This window comes from Polypterus senegalus, chromosome 1 (genome assembly GCF_016835505.1).
Source record: "Polypterus senegalus isolate Bchr_013 chromosome 1, ASM1683550v1, whole genome shotgun sequence".
Classification (NCBI taxonomy): Eukaryota; Metazoa; Chordata; class Cladistia; order Polypteriformes; family Polypteridae; genus Polypterus; species Polypterus senegalus.
In genome coordinates, this window is record NC_053154.1 from 276,755,328 (window position 1) to 276,777,068 (window position 21,741).

General features: G+C 34.6%; 1 protein-coding gene across 1 annotated transcript in view; it reads right to left on the minus strand.

Annotated features, from left to right (window-relative positions):
• LOC120542482 (slit homolog 1 protein-like) overlaps nucleotides 1-21,741 on the minus strand; it is a 349,841-nt gene that overhangs the window by 311,506 nt on the left and 16,594 nt on the right. Inside the window, exon 2 of the mRNA XM_039774990.1 lies at nucleotides 10,104-10,175. Within this exon, the coding sequence (XP_039630924.1) occupies nucleotides 10,104-10,175 (72 nt within the window). The remainder of the gene's footprint in view (nucleotides 1-10,103; nucleotides 10,176-21,741) is intronic.

The window sequence follows — 21,741 nt, forward strand, 5'->3', positions numbered from 1 at the left end:
GAAGCTAAGTGTTGGCCTTTAATATATCCACATTGATCTTGTGATATTACTAATGGCAGCACTTTCTCCATCCTTCTAGCTAGGACTTTGGAGAGTATCTTAACATCATTATTCAGAAGTGAAATTGGTCTTTATGATGCACATTGTAATAAGTCCTTATTTTGTTTAGGAAAGATGGTGATTAATGCTTGGCGAATGGTTTGAGGTAGAATTTTATTGTCTCTAGCTTCTGTAAATGTTGCTAATTAAAGGGGAGCTAGCTGAGTGGAGAATTTCTTATAAAATCCGACAGGGTAACCATCGGGCCTGCTGCTTTCCCACTCTGAAGTGACTTTATAGCATCTAATAATTCTGATAGTTCCAAAGGTTTATCTAATTCCTCTGCACTGAGAGTATCTATTTGTGGTATCTGTAATGCATCTAGAAATGCATTAGATTGTGTATTGTCTCCTTTAAACTCAGTAGAATATAAGGGCTTGTAGTAGTCTCTAAATGTGTCCATTATATTTTTATGGTCATTGATTTTGTCTCCGTTTGTGTTGGTGATTGCTGGGATTGCATTGTGAACTTCTTGGTTATGGATTTGTTGAGCTAAGATCTTATTAGCTTTCTCTCCATGTTCATAGTAATGGTGTCTTGATTTAAAAACGAGTTGTTCAGTTTCTTTAGTTGTTAAGAGGTTGAGTTCTGAATGCAGAGCCTGCCTTTTCCTATGAAGCGCCTCACTTGGACACCTGGCATGTTCTTGATCTATTTTAGTAATTTTGATGAATTGCTCTGATACCTTCTTGGTTTACAATTTATTTCTGTGGGACAGATATAAAATAATCTGTCCTCTTAAGAAGGCCTTCAGGGTTTCCCGGAGTAATTCTGCTATTTTCATTATTTTAAATGATTACTTCAAGCTTAGGTGCAAGTTATCTAGACCAGGGGTCCTAAACCGATTCCCTGGGGGACTCCCAAACTGTCCATGTTTTTGTCTGTGCCCAGCAAACCTGTACCATGCAATCAATTACAGTGTAATAACTCATACAGACCCCATACAATCCTTGAGTGTAACATTGGATGGGTCTAATATGGGACAACCATATGAGACCCATATTGTAGCTGATGTAAGGCATAAGGGCTTGCTCCCTGGGTCACAGCTTCAAGTTTCAGTCATCCAACTTACGAAGCACTTTAATTCAAGTTAGTTGTAAAGTACAGGTGTACAGGTGTAAGGCAAGACAAAAAATGAGACACGGTGCCAGACCCACAGTGGCCAAAAAGTGCAATGCGAAAAAACAAAATAAATCATGCCAAACTGAATCAAAAAATAAAAAAAACAAATTGGAAACACAAATCAGAAAACACAAAAACAAATCAGAAAATGCAAAAACAAATTGAATACGCGAAAGCACCTAATGTGATACTAATTTCTACATGTTTAACTGATAGTGTGCTGTAGTGTAGGAAGTGTATTGCCTCTGTGGCCATTTTTAGAGTTAGTAATATTTTAAAAGAATAAAAATACATCCATACAACTGTCAATGGACTCACTGGTGTTTGATACTGGAAGAGAATGTTCAGTATATGATTACCATTACGTAGAGTATTTACTTTCATTATGGCTCATAAGGTAGGGAAAAAACAAATGACTAACTCTCTTGCCATGGTAACTGATCAATATGAAACTTTATTGGAAGGAGTACATAAGAATGTCTATTGGATATTGTGACCACTAGGAGGCATATCATAGCCCACAACCCTGGACACCATTACACCAGAACAGTCTTGGGTTCAGATAAATATTTTTATTTTAACAAAAACCTTTGTACAGGTTGATACAATTACAAACCAACCAAAACACTATTCTCTACTTTTTACCCCTCTCCTCTGAGGTGAGCTTTGTCCTTCCCCACTCCGACTCCCCAATTGAGATGAGGGAATCCCTTTTATGCCAGACCCAAAAGTACTTCCAGTGCCAGTACATTGCATGAAGGATGCACCTACAGGTCTGAAAGAACCCCCCTAAAGTAGGTACAACCATTTCTTTCAGCTCCCAAAGCAGCACCCACAAAACCCAGCAAAGGCTGCCCAGCAGGATTGCAGTTGCCAATATGCTCTGCAGGTGTGTGCTTGGGAGCACTGACCCAGGGACGCTGCCACCCAGCATATTGGGGGAGCATATACAGTAGTCTTAGAAGGCTGTCTCTCCCATCCATTCATCATACATTCCTGAACATCCATCCAGCCAGGACATGCATCCAGTGTCACTTCAAATTACAATATGTAAAATGCTCTATACATTACATTAAATTCTAGATCCTTGTTGTACAGAAAGAATGAAATATTAACATCAAAATGTTAAAATGCTAGTGTCTGCTGTTGCTGACAACAATGAAACACACAGAGTGAATCATATTGTAATTCAGGGGAAAAAAACAAAACAAAACTCAGAACCATTTTTAATGTTAAAATAAATTATACAGTGTTTTCAAAAACACAAATAACTGAAGTAAAACTAAAATTGTTCAATTTAGTTTAAGTATGGCAAATTTGAGAGATACAGCTAAGTCTAAATTAAAGTGCGGAGAAGGTTGAAGAAGGGAGGGATAGATTTAAAAGTATATTTTACGTGTGGAGGACTAGTTTATTCCAAAATTTAGAAACAACAGCAAGTTTAAAAGAATACCTTAGTAGATTAGTAAGGTAATAAAAACACAATTACTGAAGAAAGTGCCTCCTGGTAACAAAGACAAATCACTTCAGCCTGAGACCTTATGAGCATACAGTATCTAATCACTGCATGCTAGAGAAATGTATAAAACTGAAAACTAGTCAACATTATCTTATTACATAGAAGACAATGAGAGGGCCAATCCTGGTAATTATAGATTAGTTACTGTAATCCTTTTCTTGGATAATGTATGGAATCAATTTTTAAAGAAAGGTCAGGGAAATATGCGTCCAACATAGTTGTATTAGCAAACAGTCAGGGCAGGTTTAAATTGAAGAGCTTGTATTTCACTAAAATACCATAGATTTATGAGTGAGAAACAAAGCACTTCATCATAGTGGCACATACAATATTATTTATCTTGACTTTTAGAATTGTTTTGATAAGCTATATCAATAGAGGCTATTGATCAAAGTATGAGAAGCAGGAATTCATAGTAAAGTATCTGGATTGGTGCAAAACTGCCATAAGCCCAGAAAGCAATTACTAGTGGTGCAAAGAACATTTTTAAAAGTTAAGTGATGTTGAAGTGTTTTTATGGATGTTTCTTTTCCATATAAATGATTTAGATTAAAACTGTAACTAAAAAAAATTCTTTAATTCGTAGTTGACACTAATATATTCGAATTGGCTTATTTAGAGTTACCAAAACTGATAGATTTGGACAGATATGTAACCAATGAGGTTTAATGAAAGTAATGTTGTTTTACACATAGAATATAAAAATATTACCAATAATTCAACAATTAAACTTGAACATATGCCTCTCAAAGAAGACCTGGGAACCTTTGTAAAAACATCTGCGTCCACAATCGGACAACTTACCGTACAGAGGCAAGCAAGAGCTCAAATAGAATGTTAGTTTAAGTAGCAAATAAAAAAAGGTTACACTTACACTGTTAGAATATGCTGTTAAGATTGCTTTTGGAATATTGTGTGAGTTTTTTTTTCTACACATTATAAAATAGACAAAACAGGCAGAAGAAATTAAAGCTTGTCATCTTAAGCAAATATTGATTTAGAAGTACTGTAACTTACTTAAAATTGTGAAAAGACTGTGTAAGGTAGATATTATCTTTTATTTCATGAAGACGAAGGGTCCACAAAAGAGTGATAATTAAGTAATACATTTTTTTCAGACAGTACTTTGAACATTAACATTATGTAACATGTTTTATAGTTGATAATAGTATTTTGATATTTTATTGATTGATGAACTTATTTCTCTGAACTGCATCTTCTCATCACATATTTTTCTTTTGCCTTTTTTTAGCACATAATGACTGAAGACCTGTTATTTTTATAAAGCAATCCTATTCATATAGCATATAGCTAGAGTTGGAGGTAAGGCTTTTTGCATTGGCTTTCAGTAGCTGTAATGAGCAAACTAAGTTTATCCGATTCTTTGGTTTTCTTGGGGTTCAGAAGTTCACACAAATGTGCCTTCGCCATACAGGTAGTATAATGAAGAATACCCATACTGGGCTGTGGAATCACAGAGTTTAGTCTGCTGTACTAATGACCATAACCTAGATGTTTATTTCCTGTGAAATCAGTATTGGTTAGATTTTTGCTTGTCTTTTCTTGTTCAGGGCCATCTTTTCTGACTTGAGATAGTCATAATTCATATTTACTTATTCATTTTAGTAACTTTTGAAATCTAATTAAAACAATTCTATAAATTATATAACTACCTATTATCTCTGCTATATCAGGAGGTATGGTGGTGTAGTGGCTCAAGCTTCTGCTTCACAGATGCAGTGTCCTGTGTTTGAATCCTGCATGTTTTTGTGTGTTTGTTTGAAGATTTTCTCTGGGTGTTCCAATTTAACCATCACATTTCGAAACATAGGGTTTGTAACCTGCACTAGACCAGTGTGTCATCCAGGGTCGTTTTCTTGCCAGTGTCCAGTGTCTGCTGAGAAGGGCACAAGCTCCCTACAATCCTATAATGGATTAAGTGGGTTTGAGAATGTATGTATCTAATTAAAAATAAATTGAACTGGTTTTACATCTGGTCAAAACCAAACACTGATATGTCTACAGCCAGTGATGTTTGTGTGTATAGAAATCTGTTGTTTCTTTATAACAACAATGTTTAGTTTTGATTTCCATCTGTTTACACAAAAATCATTCACTGATTTCTGTGTTTATGTTTGAGCTTTGGATTCTGTGTCTTGGCTGCATTTCATTGCAAAATGTTACTTGTGTTAGGAGCAGCTACTGAAATGACTAAATCTAATTTGTGTGTAGGGATAGAATAACAGAGTTAATCCTTCTATACAAAATTAGTGTAGACACATTATAGAAATAAAGTGAATAACGTAAAATAATAAATCACACAAACTATGAGGTTAACCAAAAAAGCAGAAATGTGAAAAGGTTGAGTAATAATATAACATAACATTCTGAAAACTGCTTAACTCATTTTAGAGTCTTGGAGGCTATCCTGGCAGCACTAGGCACCAGTAGTCTATTATACAGCCCATTCATGCACACATCTACACAGGATATCATCTGCAGTCACCAGTAGCCTACCCAGCATGTTTGTATGGATCTGGGAGTAAAACCAGAATAACAACAGGTAAACGCACACAGACGCAGGGGAACTTTACATACTCCACACATACTCTACACTGACAACATCCAGGTACAGGATTCAAACCCAGGATGCTGTGTCTGTGAGTAGGCAGCTCGTCCTTCTGCACCACCCATATGACAATATATTGTTTGCAATTCTAACTTTATACACACTGCAGATTTAACAGATCATGCTTTGATTGCTTCTTAAGATACTGCACCAGTTAATGTTCAGTTTAGGAAAGTTTCCTGTATTATAGTTAAAGTATATTCTATGAATATTAAATTTAAATTAAATTAATATTCTAGTAAATTTTATAGCATACAATCTTGCTTGAAATAGTAATAAAATAAAACATTTTATTTTGCTTTAAAATAATCTTTTGTCTTATATATAGTACAATATTCAATATGTATAAATACTATGGACTAGCTTGGAAAACACTATGCCATTTCCTTATGTCAGCAATTTTACACTTACAAATACTGTACAGTCTGAGATTTTTTAATTGTGCACTGTCAGTAATGGCAGTGCAGTTAGTTTTGCTTGGTTGCAATTTTTTGTTATCTGTGTTTAAAATGGGATTCAACCATTATATAGTAATTCAGTCACAATCTCAGAATGAAATTTAAAAAGAGTGTATGTGGAACTGGCATTACATTCAAGGTTGTTTCTTCTTTCTGTGGTAGTCTCTGGTTACCCACAGTCTATGCTGAAAAGGGCACATTAAGTAAGTGAGTGGTGAATGGAACTTAAAAAGAATATATATTATTAATAAAGTGTACATAAATAATAATACAGAATTTATTTTTGCATTACATTTTAAACAGGGAAGCATTTCAGAATAATAATTTAATGATTGTTTTAAATTTCCTATTTTAATTATACAATACAAAGTTTTCAGCAGTTTCTTTTTCTTTTGAGTGTCTGTGTTGCCTTTGTCCCCTTGATTTCTATCATATACAGTATAGTGCATCATTTTTAGCAGACTTTCATTGGTTTTTCCTCCAAATGCCAAACATATCTCAGTTGTTTCACTCTTGCAACATGACTTGTCATCTCCAAATTAGTCCTGCTGCTCAACAAAGCACTCATCATCATCCTCCTCAAAAATCAGCATATCCACTGCAGTCTCATCCGTTTGATCTTACATCTTTCTAACTTTCTGTCCAGTGTTTTTGGCCATGTTTCAGTTCCACAGACCATATACATTCTTAACAGGTCACAACCTATTTTTCTTCCAGTTTTATTTGCACTGAGGGACAGCTTCAGGAACTTCTGTTCTGTTCAACTGACAGTTGCCACCACTACAGAGTCTGCACTACAGTTCAACATGTCACGTAAGCAAAAGAAATGATATGCCTTTTCAAAGAGTACCTTCCTTTCTAATATCTAAACCTACTCTTAAAACATAAGCAGCTTTCCTCATTCAGAAGCTTAATTTAAAAAAACCTGCTTTTTGTCTGCTAATATTTGCTCTACCATTTTTCTCTCCATTCTTACTAGACAACGCTCACACCTTTTGACTTTGTTTACTGATACACAATCAAGTTCCTTCTTTTTTCTTCATTTACTTTGCCTACATCAGCATTTAACCATCAACTCTCTTTGTGCATCGATGGCCAATTAGTCACTTCTTTTGTTGTTTTGAATCACAACTAGACATCCCTTACTTCTAACTCACTGTTCAGGTTCCAGATATCTAAAACATTTGTTGATCTTTCTACAGGTGTAAAAATATATATATTTTGTTCACACTTTACTCTTTTATCCACCAGATATTCTGCCTCAGCTCATATTTTCTCTTATTTTTTTTCATCCATGAGACAATAGAATCACCTGCTGCCCTAGTCACTTGTCCTTGTATGATTGAGCTCCAGAGGCCTCCCATTCTCAATATTATTCATACCCAAGAAGACACTCCCACAAACCACTTCATCCCCTCCATACTGACTTCCACATGTCCACTCAGATGGTGCCAAGTTATAGTTGCCCCTTCTTAATGCACCAACTTTAGTTTCACCATCACTGTTCCAGTGCCAGAAAAACACGTCTCTTCTTTCACTCCCAATAAATCAGTCATAAAAGTATATACATTATAAAAGAAAATGTATTAAGGATGACCCATGTGAGATACGACTGGTTGCATTTCCTTTGTTTTCCCAATGGGAACATAGATGTGGAAGTGACTCGCTCATGCAGTGTCACTAGCAGGATTTGAACCCACTAACTGAGAGTCTGCAGTCCAAAGCCTTAACCACTATGCCATACTAATACTTTTACTATTGCCTTTCTTTGTTGTTAATATTATTTTGTGTAATGTTACTTGAAGACTGTAGGAGGTTTAAAGGGCTTCATTAATGCAACTCAAAATGTGTGAGATTCACTGCCATATGTAAATTTATCTTTTCAGCTCTATAGCATTTCTCTGAGGTAATTATCGGATTATTAATTGCAATTCCATTTCCATTTGCTGTTCTTTTCTGTGCACAATGATTGACAAAAGAAATGGACTATGAATGAGAAAAATATGATGCTAAAGACTGGCCATCTCTGGGGGGTTTTGGAGCTAAGAGTGCGTACACCGTTTTCATGGCCAGTTCTAATTAAGGCATTGTTTTTAATATATTTTAGACCTAAAACAATGAAAAGTTCTCCTGCAGTATAGATCAAAGGAGATTGGTCAAAATCCTGGTTTATTTATTGACTTATGGAAGTTCAATAAACATTCTACACCTGTCTGTGTTTTTTATCCTTGCATTTCATTTTGCTTCTAAATCACAAGGATGTTTGTACTGCAAGGCCAGTAAAAGAGGCTATGATTGCATATGTGAGGGGATCCAATTCAAATATTTATCTACATGACATCTAATGCTTCTGCAAACTTTTGTGACTGCAAAAATACACGTAGGCATATTACACATTAGAGCAAACTTTACAGGAATTCATAAAAATATACTCTATAGTATTTTAGATAAAAAACATTGGTATTCTGACCAGGTTTTATAAGTCATACAGGCCATTACCTCTTTATACAATATATTCTGAGAAGTAGAATTCTATTCTGTACATGATTCACATATGAGTCAGCAATTGTGAGCATGGTTTTTGTATTATTAATAATCTAATTCCAATATTAGCACACCCCAAAACATTTTTTATTGAAAATGTGTTATTGCTGTTTTATAACTCTATATGTGACATTTACTGACAAAGTTCAATTCTTCATGTGATCATAAATTTCATGGCCCTGTTTAAACCTGATTTTTCAAATATTTTTTGATGATTTGCATACTCTTACTGTAATTTCTTGTTTACGTTATTTATTATTAACATGCAATAATCTAGTTAATTGTTTTTATATTCAAGCAGCATTTGCTTATCAATCACATTAAACTTTATACGAAATATATTAGAAGCTCAATTGGTGCACGTTTTTCTTTTTCTAGCATTATTAAGAGTAATTGAAATATTACATTGAAAAACAATATGAATGACTACATTTCTTCTTAAATTCATGTTAATTTTAAATTAATCTAATTAACTGCATTCCTCACCATCTAAAATTGGTTTCATAATTAATATATGCAAGTTCTGAAGGTGAGAAGGACAATTTTTTTCTTTTCTCTTTTTAGTCAATAGTCTGAAACATTAGCCTCAGCGAGGGTTCCTGAATTTCCTGATGTTTTACAGCTATGCTGTGTCCTTCACATGCTTTGATGAGCAATATCTCTGGGGAGTTAACATTCAAATATTTTTGTCAGCTTTTTTGACTTTGAAAAGGTATGTTTTTTTAACAGTCAAGTGATATTTGAACAGGTGGATTTTAACCATCGGTTTTAATTAGGGAAAGTAATTTTTAAAACATAGCATTTTGCATGTAGATGATCACAGTATGTTCTCCCCAGGGAAACTGGCTGCTAAGGGGAATAAGGCGAGAGCGTACCTGGGTAGCACCTGATGCAGGGCTAAATTGAGGCATCACTCCATCTAAGGGCATACTCACACAAACTCTCAAGGCTAATACAGGGATGCATGCATGCATTTGGGTGTGGGAGTAAATCAAAATATCCAGGGGAGAATCTCATGCAGACAAAGGGAAAGATGCAAATGCCTCACAGGCAATAACCAGGATAGGATTTGCACCAATGATTGAGCAGCTGTGATATAGTAGTGCCAATCATGACATCACTGTGTTGCTCATATTTATTATAAGACCAAAACAAAAATCATATCTAACAAGGATTCCAGTTTAGCATTCGGGTCATTTAGAAGGATTTTATAACTTCTATTTCTGAACTTTAATGAAACAAAAACCTGCAGCCCTTCTAAACTCCCTTTGTGTTACATTCAAGCTTTTCATTTCTTTTATCTTAACTACTCCTTAAAGGTTTAACAGCAATAAAAATCATTGATATTTTGAGGCATCAAACTGTGTTACATTATTCTAAATTATTATTTTGCCTTTTGTGAGTAGTAAAATATGTAGTTAAAAATAACATTAACATAACAGTCTCAAGGTTGCTTAATCTAATTTAGGTTCACATGGGCTATATTTTGTAACAAAAGGAATTTTTATTTGTAGCAGTATAGTATGTCATAGACTTCACTTCAAGCACTTTGTAATTTGTATTAATTCTACAGAGAAAAAATAATTAAAAGATATTTAATCCCTGAATCTTACAGTTATTTGCCTTTTACAAGAAAAAGACCAAAAACCCTAAACTTCTCAGACCTTTACACATAATATATTGTTTATTGTATATACACCCATAGACACTTTCTAGAAAAGTAACTACTCACAGTACTCTGAGGTATTTCAGTCCAGAAAAATCATTCTTGTTCAAGCGAGTTATATTGTTTCCATTCAGTTCCCTGAAAAAAATGAAATAAGAAAACCAAATTGTATTTAATGAAAAAAAAAACACTATAGTACAGCATATTACATGAGAGTAACGATTTTGTCAGTATTTAAAATGCATTAGAAAAGATTTTAGCTGCAGGTAAAATGAATGTACTTTACAATTAGTTAAACATGTGACAGGTCTGTGCTGGGATGGTGGGGCTGTCCTGCTTGTTATTTGCTCTATGACTTCCTCCTTCACTATGAAATTTCTCAATGATGAGCTTGTCCCTAGGTTCCAGTCCTGGATCAGTCAGCCTTGCTTAATTTCTTATTAATAAATCAAAATTTCATATTTCACGTATGGAATATGACTCTCCAGAGGTCTTATTATCTTTAGATGCAGAAAAAAAGCCATTCATAGAGTTGAATGGGAATATCTGTTTACCACAGAGTGAAAATTTGGGTTTGGCCCTAATACATCTTCATAGATTCAATAATTGTACAGCTGTCCAGATGCCTCAATCCACTTATTATTATGAACTCGGATTATTTCAAATTAGAATGAGGAACCAGACAAGGCTGCTTACTATCACCAATACTTTTTGTGATTGCCATTGAACCATTAGCTATTCATCTCCTGAAATAATCAGAGATAAAAAGGATTATAAAGAAAGACCTGAAAGAGAAAAGATCTCCTAATGCCAATGAATGATGCTTTGTATTTTAGATCCACAATCATTAGTAGTATTAAATCTGTAAGGTGAAATTCAGTAAGGTCTCTGGAATAAAAGTATATTTTTAAAGTGAATTCCCTGGCTGGTCAGAAGGCTAGATACGTTTTTTGCTGATTGTATCAAAACACTTTAAATTTCTTTAGATAATTATTACAAGGAAACAGAAAGATCTCTTTAAACACAGTTTTGGTAGCAAGATGGAAAATGTTAAATAAGACATTAACGAGGACCTACCTCCATCAAGCTTTACCAGGGAGAATTAATATTGCCAAAATGACACAGTATACATCAGCAAATCAATCATTAAAAAGGTAGACTGAATTGTAACATTATATTTCTGAAATTCAAAATGTTCTTATATCAAGAAGGCAGAAGCTGGACTGGCACATTTGTACAAAAAAATATTGGAAACTGGGAGAAATCCACAAGTTTACCCCTGCTTGGTTTACAATATAAAATAAATCCCGCTATAAATATTCTCTTTATGGTATGCTTTGCTGTATGCTAAAGTTAACAATAAATGTCAGTTTACCAGCAATTCATTTGCTAAAGATATGGAACCAATGTAGGACACATAGTAACAAAAAGAAGGTCTTATTTTGAAACTTAGAGATCCCGAATTTGGATCTCTCTATTTTTGTCATTTAAACAATAAGCTATAAATTTACACTTTCAGATGCAAACCTCTTATTGCTTATACAAATTGAAACCTTATTCAAAACATTTTCCTGCACCTTTCACCGATTTCTACTCTTGAGGTGATACAGACTATTGCGGATGAAGATTTAGGTATTGTCTCCAAAATAAAAAAAAAAAATCAAGGTTATTACATTTACTGACCACAGTGAAATATGGACAAAGGATCTTTCAATTAAAATCTCAGGACGTTAATTAAATTCAGCCATTCATAAAATCCACAGTACTTCAATATGAACTAAGCATGACATAATTCAGCAAAAGATTTCAAATTGATCTCATATATCTTGTTTAAACTGTCTAAAAAGTACTTGTTGCAAGATCCAACTTGTGAGTGATGTCATCAAGCACCTACACTGCTAGGTCACAGAATTTTGGAATGCCCTACACTTAAATTTTGCTCACTGCACATCTCTTGGGAAGCACAAAAAGGCATCCTCACTTGATGTCCAAACCATATAATTTGACTCCTCTTAAATAAGATGAAAAGAACATCTAATTCAAGATCTTCCTACATGAAAATATTGCCTACTAACCCTGAACAAGATCCCTGTTTCAATTGTTTATATATTTGGATCCCATTCTTCTAGTCACAAACCAAAGCTTGTAAACTGATTACTTTTTCTAAGCAATTAGCACCCTCTTTTCCACCACTAGATAAGACCATGAAGTCGTATTTGGAGGTTCTAGTTCCAAAGATGGCACATTTTACTGCAGCCTGTTCAATGTGTGATGTACAGTACAGTCCAGTAAAGGAAGTTGGGGTCTACATCTAGGAAAGGTACAACTTTCAAGATTCCAAACTGGACACTCTACAAGTATCAGTCTGTGAAGATTCTCAGTCATCCAGGTGAAATTATCTGGAAGTTGAGTCATGGCAACTGGACTAGATACCTAACAAGAAAGAAGTCCAGTTGCCATGACTGAACTACCAGATACAGGTATCAGATGTGCCTGGATAGCCTGTCTGAGGGGAAAAATGAGTGGAGACACAATGAATTATTTGTATAGCCACACATTGTAAAGATTTTTAACTTAATGTCAAGAATGCCTAGGATTGCGACCTTGTAATTTAGAGTGTTGGTTCTGTATCTCAATGATCCCTTTAGAACTACTTTGACAGGAACATATTCTGCTATAGTCATACCTAGAAAATTATTTTAAAGGAAACTGTTTTAAAAAAGAACTATACACATTATACTTTCATGGAGGTTTGCCATCAATCTTGTAGAACCTTGTAGCATTGTAAGATACCAGGACATAATCCATGCACTGTACATAGTGGCCATCTGCACAGCTGAGCTCAGTTGGACCCAACTAGAGGAAGGTACTGTATGTAGAGCAGCCTTGTGGACTCATCACCCTTTCTATGACAGACATGTGTAGTATTAATCCAACCATGTTAGTTTGATGTTACATAGCATTAATTTCAATAATGTAGTCAACTGGTGCAATTATATGAAAATGGATCCAAAAATGCCATAAAAAAGGATACATTTGAATCTGAAAGGTATTTAATTAAAGTGCTATTTTTATATACCACTTACTTGATCACAGTTAAGGTGCTAAAGAAAATAAATGTAACATGTGCATATTAGTCCTGATCCCTTGGTTACTTTTCACAGCCTGTCTTATTTGTGAATGTTTGCCTTTCACCATGGTATAGGGTTAAAAGAACTTTTTTGAACTGAGGTGTGACGTTCTTTGTGCTTTCAAAAGAACCCATTAATTTTGGATTTTCAAGCTAAACCTTCTCAAGTTAAACATAGGACTGGACTTTTAATTAAATTTGACTTGAACAAATATAACTTAAATTGCACCAAAAGCCATGTGTGCATTAAGGATAAACATAAAGAAAATCCCAGTGCCAGTCTGCTTTTTAACATTTCCTACCAATCCCGGTATACAAACAACAGGAGGCAGCTGCACAGTTAGCAGTTAAGTATGGCTGATATGATAAAGATCTTTTGCTGCTTTTCCCCTAGTAACACTACATTATCTTCATTCCACAAAGACCAAAAACTTGGCCGCATTGCTAGTTTAATATTTTTCCATACAGCCAAACGTTGTTATAATGACCGCTCAAGGGACCATGTACATGTAGTCATTATAGACAGATGTTCTTTATATCCATGTGTTTTAACATATGAAATAAATACAAAAAGATTCATCAGAGTGGTCACTACAGGCAGGTGGTGTTTATTACTGATTTACTTTGCTGCATTTAATAGTTTATCCAGGACAGCCAACTTGAACTCCAAAGTAAGCCTTTTTTTAAAAGGATGCAGTCATAAAATTATCAGATGTTACTGAATGCATGATTAGTTCAAATATAAAAGTATGCAACATATTCCTTTTGATTGCTGTAACAAGGGTCCACATATTTAATACCCCTTTATAAACAGCATTACAAGTTAAAAACACTTTTAACAGTGTGTTTTATATTTCAGTAGTTTATTTAAAAATTTTCAATTATATAGTATTTTATTTCTGATTCTGAATAGTGTAAGACCTGTAAGAGAAATAAGTTTTCCTCTTTAAGACATTATGCCTGTTATTCAGGTTCCCTATAATACTTCCCATACTGTACACTGTCTTTAATGTAAAATCTGTAAACACTATAAATTGTTAAAAACAATACCTGCACACAGCCATGTTTGAATAGAGTAATATTACCCTTCAAGTGACAGCACTAAAATGTGAAAAACTGTCACTTTGCATGAATTCTATAAATAATTCTGTTGTCTTTCAAATGAAAAAATGACTTCAAAATTTGCACACTCCACTGATAACTAAAGTCAGTAATGCATTATGGCCTGCAGTGCACTGTTTTCAAAATATCCACTTAAACAACATATTTTCTGATTTTGGTAAGCATGTTGTGTTTTTGTGTGGGTACCCTTGGGGAATTCTAAAGTTGTGGTGCACAATAAACTTACAACAAAGCATTTATTGTAGTCATTCTAACATCCATCTATCCATTGATTTTTTTAAATCTGCGTAGTACATACAGTTCATGACCACAGAGAGCAACGTCATTGCCAAAGCGCATAAGGCTGGAAAAACCAACCCTGAGTCGGCCATCTATCCATGTAAGCCGTACTAATACACACATCTATAGTCATGCATATTGTTATAGTGTAAGCTCAACAATTTGACATACTCTTAGTTAATGTGTAGAGAATGCCTATGTAGGTAAAAAAACACACAAATATGGAGAGAACTTGCAAATTTCACATAGCCACTGACCACACTAACCTAGCAGTAACCACTATAATCACTATGGTGGGCAACAGCTAATCCCATCCATCCATCCTTTTACTATTTTACTATTTCCTCTTACCCATTTTATAGGAAAATGGTGAGCCAAGATTCATCCTTGAAGCATTGGGTGCAAAATGTGAACTAATATTTGGCAGGCACCTGGCGATCACAGGTTGTGGCCACACATACACCCCTACGTTTATACATATCAGTCTACTTTAAATTATAACAAAAACATTTTTCAGGCATTCATCTCATTTTTCTTTCACAATTTAAGAAAGAAACACAACAGAAATTTAGAAATGTTGCATTCAAAAGTGCCACAACTCTCATTCACTTAAAATATTGCCTATATCGGTACTGACCCCTACTCTCTTCTCTCTTTCTTTTTCCGGTTTCTTTGTGGTGGTGGCCTGCGCCACCTCCACCTACTCAAAGCTTCATGATGCTCCAACAATGATGGACGGATTAAAAGGAAGAAGTCTACGTGACCATCATCATCATCAAGCCCTTCTGTGAGAACCCTAAATCCAAAGAGGACTGTTTCATTTATGTTAGGTAGAATGCCCAGAGGGGACTGGGCGGTCTCATGGTCTGGAATCCCTACAGATTTTATTTTTTCTCCAGCCGTCTGGAGTTTTTTTGTTTTTTCTGTCCCCCCTGGCCATTGAACCTTACTCTTATTCGATGTTAATTAATGTTGATTTATTTTGTTTTCTTATTGTGTCTTTTATTTTTCTATTCTTTAATATGTAAAGCACTTTGAGCTACTGTTTGTATGAAAATGTGCTATATAAATAAATGTTGTTGTTGTTGCTAAATTCAGGTGGGTATTAGAACAAATGAAGGTCACATGATTCATTTTAAAGTTTGAAAAAAAAAACCTACTTGAACTTTATTTTAACATAGGCAAAATTATTTTTTCCAAAGATAGTGAGGAAAATGTTTATAGAAGATTGCCTCAGTTATTTTAAGAAACAGAGCCCAAAGTAATGCTCTCCATATAGTGATAGTCATTTTGAAATGATATTTTTGGTTTACTAGAAGAAAATGTATCACACAGAAAGTTATGTTCTTCCTAACTGTAAGTCTGCCAGTTTTACTTAGAAGAAATAAATGTGTAATTTTTAATAAACATTCCGTTATAAAATCTTTACTTCTGGTGTGCAGATAATGTATAGTTACTAATGGATTCATATGTATGGTATAATCCTTCATTATCTTGTGCCTACAGGATAGGTTCTAACTTTTCTATGATAAAATAAAGTTATGACAAATTTTAATAGCATGGTGAAATTGTTTAAAAAATATGAATGTGTTTTCAATGTATGAATCTGCCTGAACATACTGTATGACACTGCATTGAGAGACAGGTATCACTGAACATTAATCTAAACTTCTATAGTGGACATCATCCCAATGGATCATGTTGTCTGCATAATGCAGCTTTGCACTAATCAATATTTTTATGGCTCTGTTCTGTGTGCTGTGAGCACTATACAGATACAGTATATGCATGTTAGATACAATGACAAGCTGCAGTCCATCATCCTCTAATATATGCATTGAGTCAGGTGGCAATTAATGAAACAAGCACAAATATGGCAGATATACAAGATATACAAATATACAAAGTATATGGCAGGAAATCAGAATTTGTTTACAGCCACCCACTCACTGACAAGGGGACAACATGTCAACTCTACATCAGTTGTGCTCAGCATTGAACCATGTTATCTATGTACAGACTAATTCATCAAAAGGCCACAATGCTAAAAACATTGTTTTACCTTTACTACAAAAATGAAAAATGCAGTGTCTGGAATGAATAAGCCTTTAAACATCCCTTACTGACTTGGTAATGACCTGTACACTGTTTTAGTAATTTAATACAGTGCCTTGCAATACATGTGAATAAGCTGGTCAGCTGTAAATATTCAAATACAGTTAAAGCTGCACTCTTGTTATAAGATTACAAAAACAGGCATTCGGTATGACTCAAAGCTTTACTTTTAGGCAAATTTTTCTTGTGTGCAAAGAAAAAATATTAACCTTGTATTAGTTACAGTATATTTTACATGTATGAAAATATGTTATAATAGATTATAGCATGGGCGGCACGGTGGCGCAGTGGTAGCGCTGCTGCCTCGCAGTTAGGAGACCTGGGTTCGCTTCCCGTGTCCTCCCTGCGTGGAGTTTGCATGTTCTCCCCGTGTCTGCGTGGGTTTCCTCCGGGGGCTCCGGTTTCCTCCCACAATCCAAAGACATGCAGGTTAGGTGGATTGGCGATTCTAAATTGGCCCTAGTGTGTGCTTGGTGTGTTTGTGTGTGTCCTGCGGTGGGTTGGCACCCTGCCCAGGATTGGTTCCTGCCTTGTGCCCTGTGTTGGCTGGGATTGGCTCCAGCAGACCCCCGTGACCCTGTCTTCGGATTCAGCGGGTTAGAAAATGGATGGATGGATGGAGATTATAGCATTTGGGAGAATTTAGGAGATTAAAAGACAGACAGGGGTTGAGCTTTGAATGAACTACTTGTGACTTTTGCTGCACATAATACGTATATACATCTAATCTTTAATTTATCCATCTTCAGTGCATTATTTTTTGTTATCTTTCCTATATTCATGTGTATATTCCACATTTGGTGTTAGTGCTTGTCATTTTTGAGAAGGTAAACTAAAATGAGACCATGTAAATTAAACATTCTCTGCTAGTCAAACATCTGTTCATCTAAAATTTTAACCTACTTTTCCAGGACTGGCTCAATTGGCTGTATGTTAATTCATTCAGTGATACACTTGCATACGCACCAAGGCTAGTTCACATAGTTCTGACTAACTGATTTTCCCAGATGCATCTATCTGGACCATGCTAGAAATCTAGAGTATGGGGATGAAACATATCTAAAACATGGGCAGAACATGCAAACTCCACGTAAAGGTCAACCCAACTGGAAATCAAAGTGAGGCCCAAGTGCACTTGGGGTAGCTCTTGTGCCCAACCTATTAGCTAACAAACATACTTCCATTCTGTAACTGACCATGTATAACTAGTATGGTTAGCCATTTTCCACAAAGTTGGCCTGTTCTGTTATTATTTTTAGTTGTTAAACAATGGCAGCAGGAACCGTTTCTCTTTCTGTCATCTGTGGTTTATGTTTTCCATGAGCTATTTGAGATGCTTTGGCCAATACTATGTTCATGAGACTCCCAGTAAGCTTTTAATAATATAGGTCAAATTGAAGGTTTCACAAAAACATTTATTATTAAGACAGAAGATTTGGCTGCACTGTTTTACAAGAAAGATGACTGTGAACAATTTCAGCTTATTCTTCACAGTCATTAGATTGATTAGAATTACCTGTGAACCTTAAAAATATAGTGGGTCAGTGCTAATAAGAAAAGTTACAAAAGATGATATAAATCATAACATTTTTCAGTTATGTACTTTGAAAGATGTAATTGTAATGTTAAGGGGGTGGATCTACACTCATTAGAATTATTTGGTAGATACATTGGTATGAAAAAAGGATTTGCAGTACATCTTATAAAGCTAAGTACACGAGCCGCATACACTACTTAATTGCCCTTTTCCTAAGAGTTCCCTATTGAGTCAAATCTGCATGCTTTTGAGTTTGGTTATATTTTGATCAAAAATATTTTTTTTTCACAATTGCCAAGCATCTGTTTTTGCTGCAGACATACCTGCCCACTAACAATATTGAAAAATGTAAACAGAAAACCAGTATATAATTATTTATATTTGTTTACACGTTCAGGATGTGGCAGTCATTTAGAAAAAGTTTTTCTACCATCACTCCACAAGAAAAGGTTGTAATTTGTTAATGGATACACGTGTGACAGTGATTATGCCTTCCAATGGATTGCTGTTACTGTCACAGTTGATGGTGTTTGAAAAGGTTTCATCTATCCATAACTCTGAATGTTAAAACTTGGTCAAATGGTTGCTGATTATTATACTTTCCTTTTCTTGCCTTCCCTGATTGGTATTGGGGTACGAGCAGTCGTTTGAGCTGCTGCCTCATAGGTCCTGGGACATATCTTAGATACCTGGAAATATGCATGTTTGGTTAACTGGTAAAGTATCCAGCATATATAAGAGTAGGTGTACATATAAATTATTTCCTGAACAGCAAAGCACCCTATCAATTCTTGATTCCTGCTCAGTGCTTATTGCTGCCATGGCTTCCTCATGGTAAAGTAATTGGCAAATAGTTTCAGTAAATGAGTTAATGATTTTTCGAATACCCCTTTAGGCCTCACTTCTGAAAGTATTCCAAATCACTAGAAGACACTATATATTTCCTCACTATAAACATATACCGTTAAAAACATTAGGAAAGTAAATCCTTTCTAAAGTATTAAAATAACTTGTTTAAGTTCAAGTAATCATGTGCTTTTTTTTTTTTGCTTGAAAAGGAAAGCTGAAGTTGTCTTTTGTGCCTGAGGAACTGGAAAGGAAATATTTGCAGTCAAGCATGAGGTCCTGTGTTGTGCTTTCACTTCGGCATCCAACTTAGACTTTAGTCTACAGGGAAATCAGCCCCAAGTATCACACTCCTTCTCAGTCATTAGTGAATGAAATTCCAGGGACTGTACAATGCGAAATGGAGCTGCTGACCCACCTGGAGCATAAGTCCTGTGTATAATTCTTGCTAGGGATCCTAGAGAATGTGCTTGTCATTTCCTAAAAGCCAGAACTGTGGCTAGGCATGTGACATCAAATTAACTTTGTGTTTAACAATTAAAGCAGATGTATTCAAAGCAGAGCTTTGACTTTTTTATTCAATGTTTACCAGTACAGAGATTGGGGTAGCATATTAGCACAGCGGTTAAAGCTGCTGTCTGATAGCTTGGTTACTGTCTGTGTGGAAATTGCATGTTCTCTCAGTGAGTTTCTTTAGATACTCCTGTTTCCTCCTGCAGTCTAAAGGCATGCATGGCATGATAACTGGCAGCACTAAATGGATGTAGTATAAGGGAACCCTGTCGCCGGCTGTTTTGTTGCGTAGGGCTGATTCCTATCCCATGCCCGATGTAACACCATGTAGACTTAATTAATCAACAAGAATTAATTTCAATTTCAGGTTTTGGCTACTAACTTTTTAAAAGTCACATTTGTAACCAGAAATAATATATACTTTGTGACAAAAATGTATTTGTACATTAAATGGTTTTGCTATCATTATAACATGATCCCTGCCATTGAGACTCAAATAACTTCTTTAAAAATGATTTTAGTTTGTTTTGGTGCATGATACTTAAAATTAAATTTGTATTAATTGCATAGATTAATTCTGAAAGTTCCTTAAGTCAGCAATATACTGGCATACAAGTATCTGAGAACTGCAATGTCACAAGGAAGCAGTTTGACAATCAAGTAGGAATATAAGTAGTACTGGCACTGCAGGCGCGCCGTTGTCATTGTTTCTAGAGTCGTTTTAATATATATATATATATTTTATATATTCTTATTTTATTCATTTCTTATCTTTTTTCTTTTCTTCCAAACTTTTTGTTAAGGCAGTTAGACCAATTGCATTTAAACCTGTTAAATTAATTGCAACCAGTTGGAAAATGTGACAAGTGCACAAATCATTCTTCTCAGTCTTCACTTTCAATTTCCTGCCAAAGATGTATGGAAAATGAAAGATTTGAACAATGCCTGAACAATCCTACAACAGAAGAAGTATCGGAAGACCATATGTAAAGAGTACAATGTACAAATAAATACAATTTTCAAATAGTATAAAGACTATGAATCTTTGTAAATACAGCTGAATCCACGTCCAAAGACAATTTCCAAAACATATGAATTATTATAAAAGTATTGTATGGCATAAGTTGATTACAAATTTATATGTACAAAATAAATAACCAAAAGTACAAAATTATAACTAATTATTTATTATAAGCAAATAAAAAGATTGTATGAAAAAAGCACATACTAAATATTTTGTAACAAAATGTATTTTTACTTTAATACAGAGAAAAATGCAAATAGATTTTATTTTTAAAAGGGTTTAAATAAACATGAACAATTAGCTTAATTATGTAAATAACTGAGAAATAAACTCTACAACTTTTTTGCTGATAATTTTTCTGTACGTCAATTATTTTCACATACTATGTATTTATTTGTGCATCCTGTTCAGGTTTTCTCGTGCTTCACTGTCACTGGCCAAAGCTGCCATGTTCACATTGTTCTATTATTGTGACTTTTTTGTTACATAATTTGACACTGCATGGGATACAATTCACCCTTCCCACACAGGAATGAGCAAAATGCCATCAAATACTTTCTTTTTGACATTTTGTATCATGCTCCAAATCTGAAACTGCATGAGCAATCATTGATTTTAACTTTCAGTTTATATTTAGAACATAATGTAATGGGCTTGCGCTTTCTTAGAATTGATTGCTACCTTACTTTAGTGTTTGTGGAAAAAACTCTGCCCTGCTTGCCCCTGTATTGGAGCAATCGGGTTCTGAATATAAATGAATAAAAGAAGTGTTTAGAAAATTCTAAATACATGAGGTGTAAATATTTATTGCTCATGATTTTGCCATACATTAAATATTTATCTTTTCCATTATGGCAACTCTCTGTCTGTTCATAGATTTTCAGTAGGAAATAATGATGCAACAACGCTAAAATAGACCATAAAAATAATTATGGTAAAACGACTCTCGCTTTTTTTTTCTAATTTAATTTCTGCTGAATTCCTACTAGAATTCACATAGAGGGATTTTGAAATATTTTTGATACTGAACAGTTTAATTATAAATAAAGAAAAACAAACAAAATGTAGGTAGACTTTGATTTTTTTTAACCTTTAAGTCATGTGATAAAGAGAATCCAGGAAAAAATATAATTGAGAA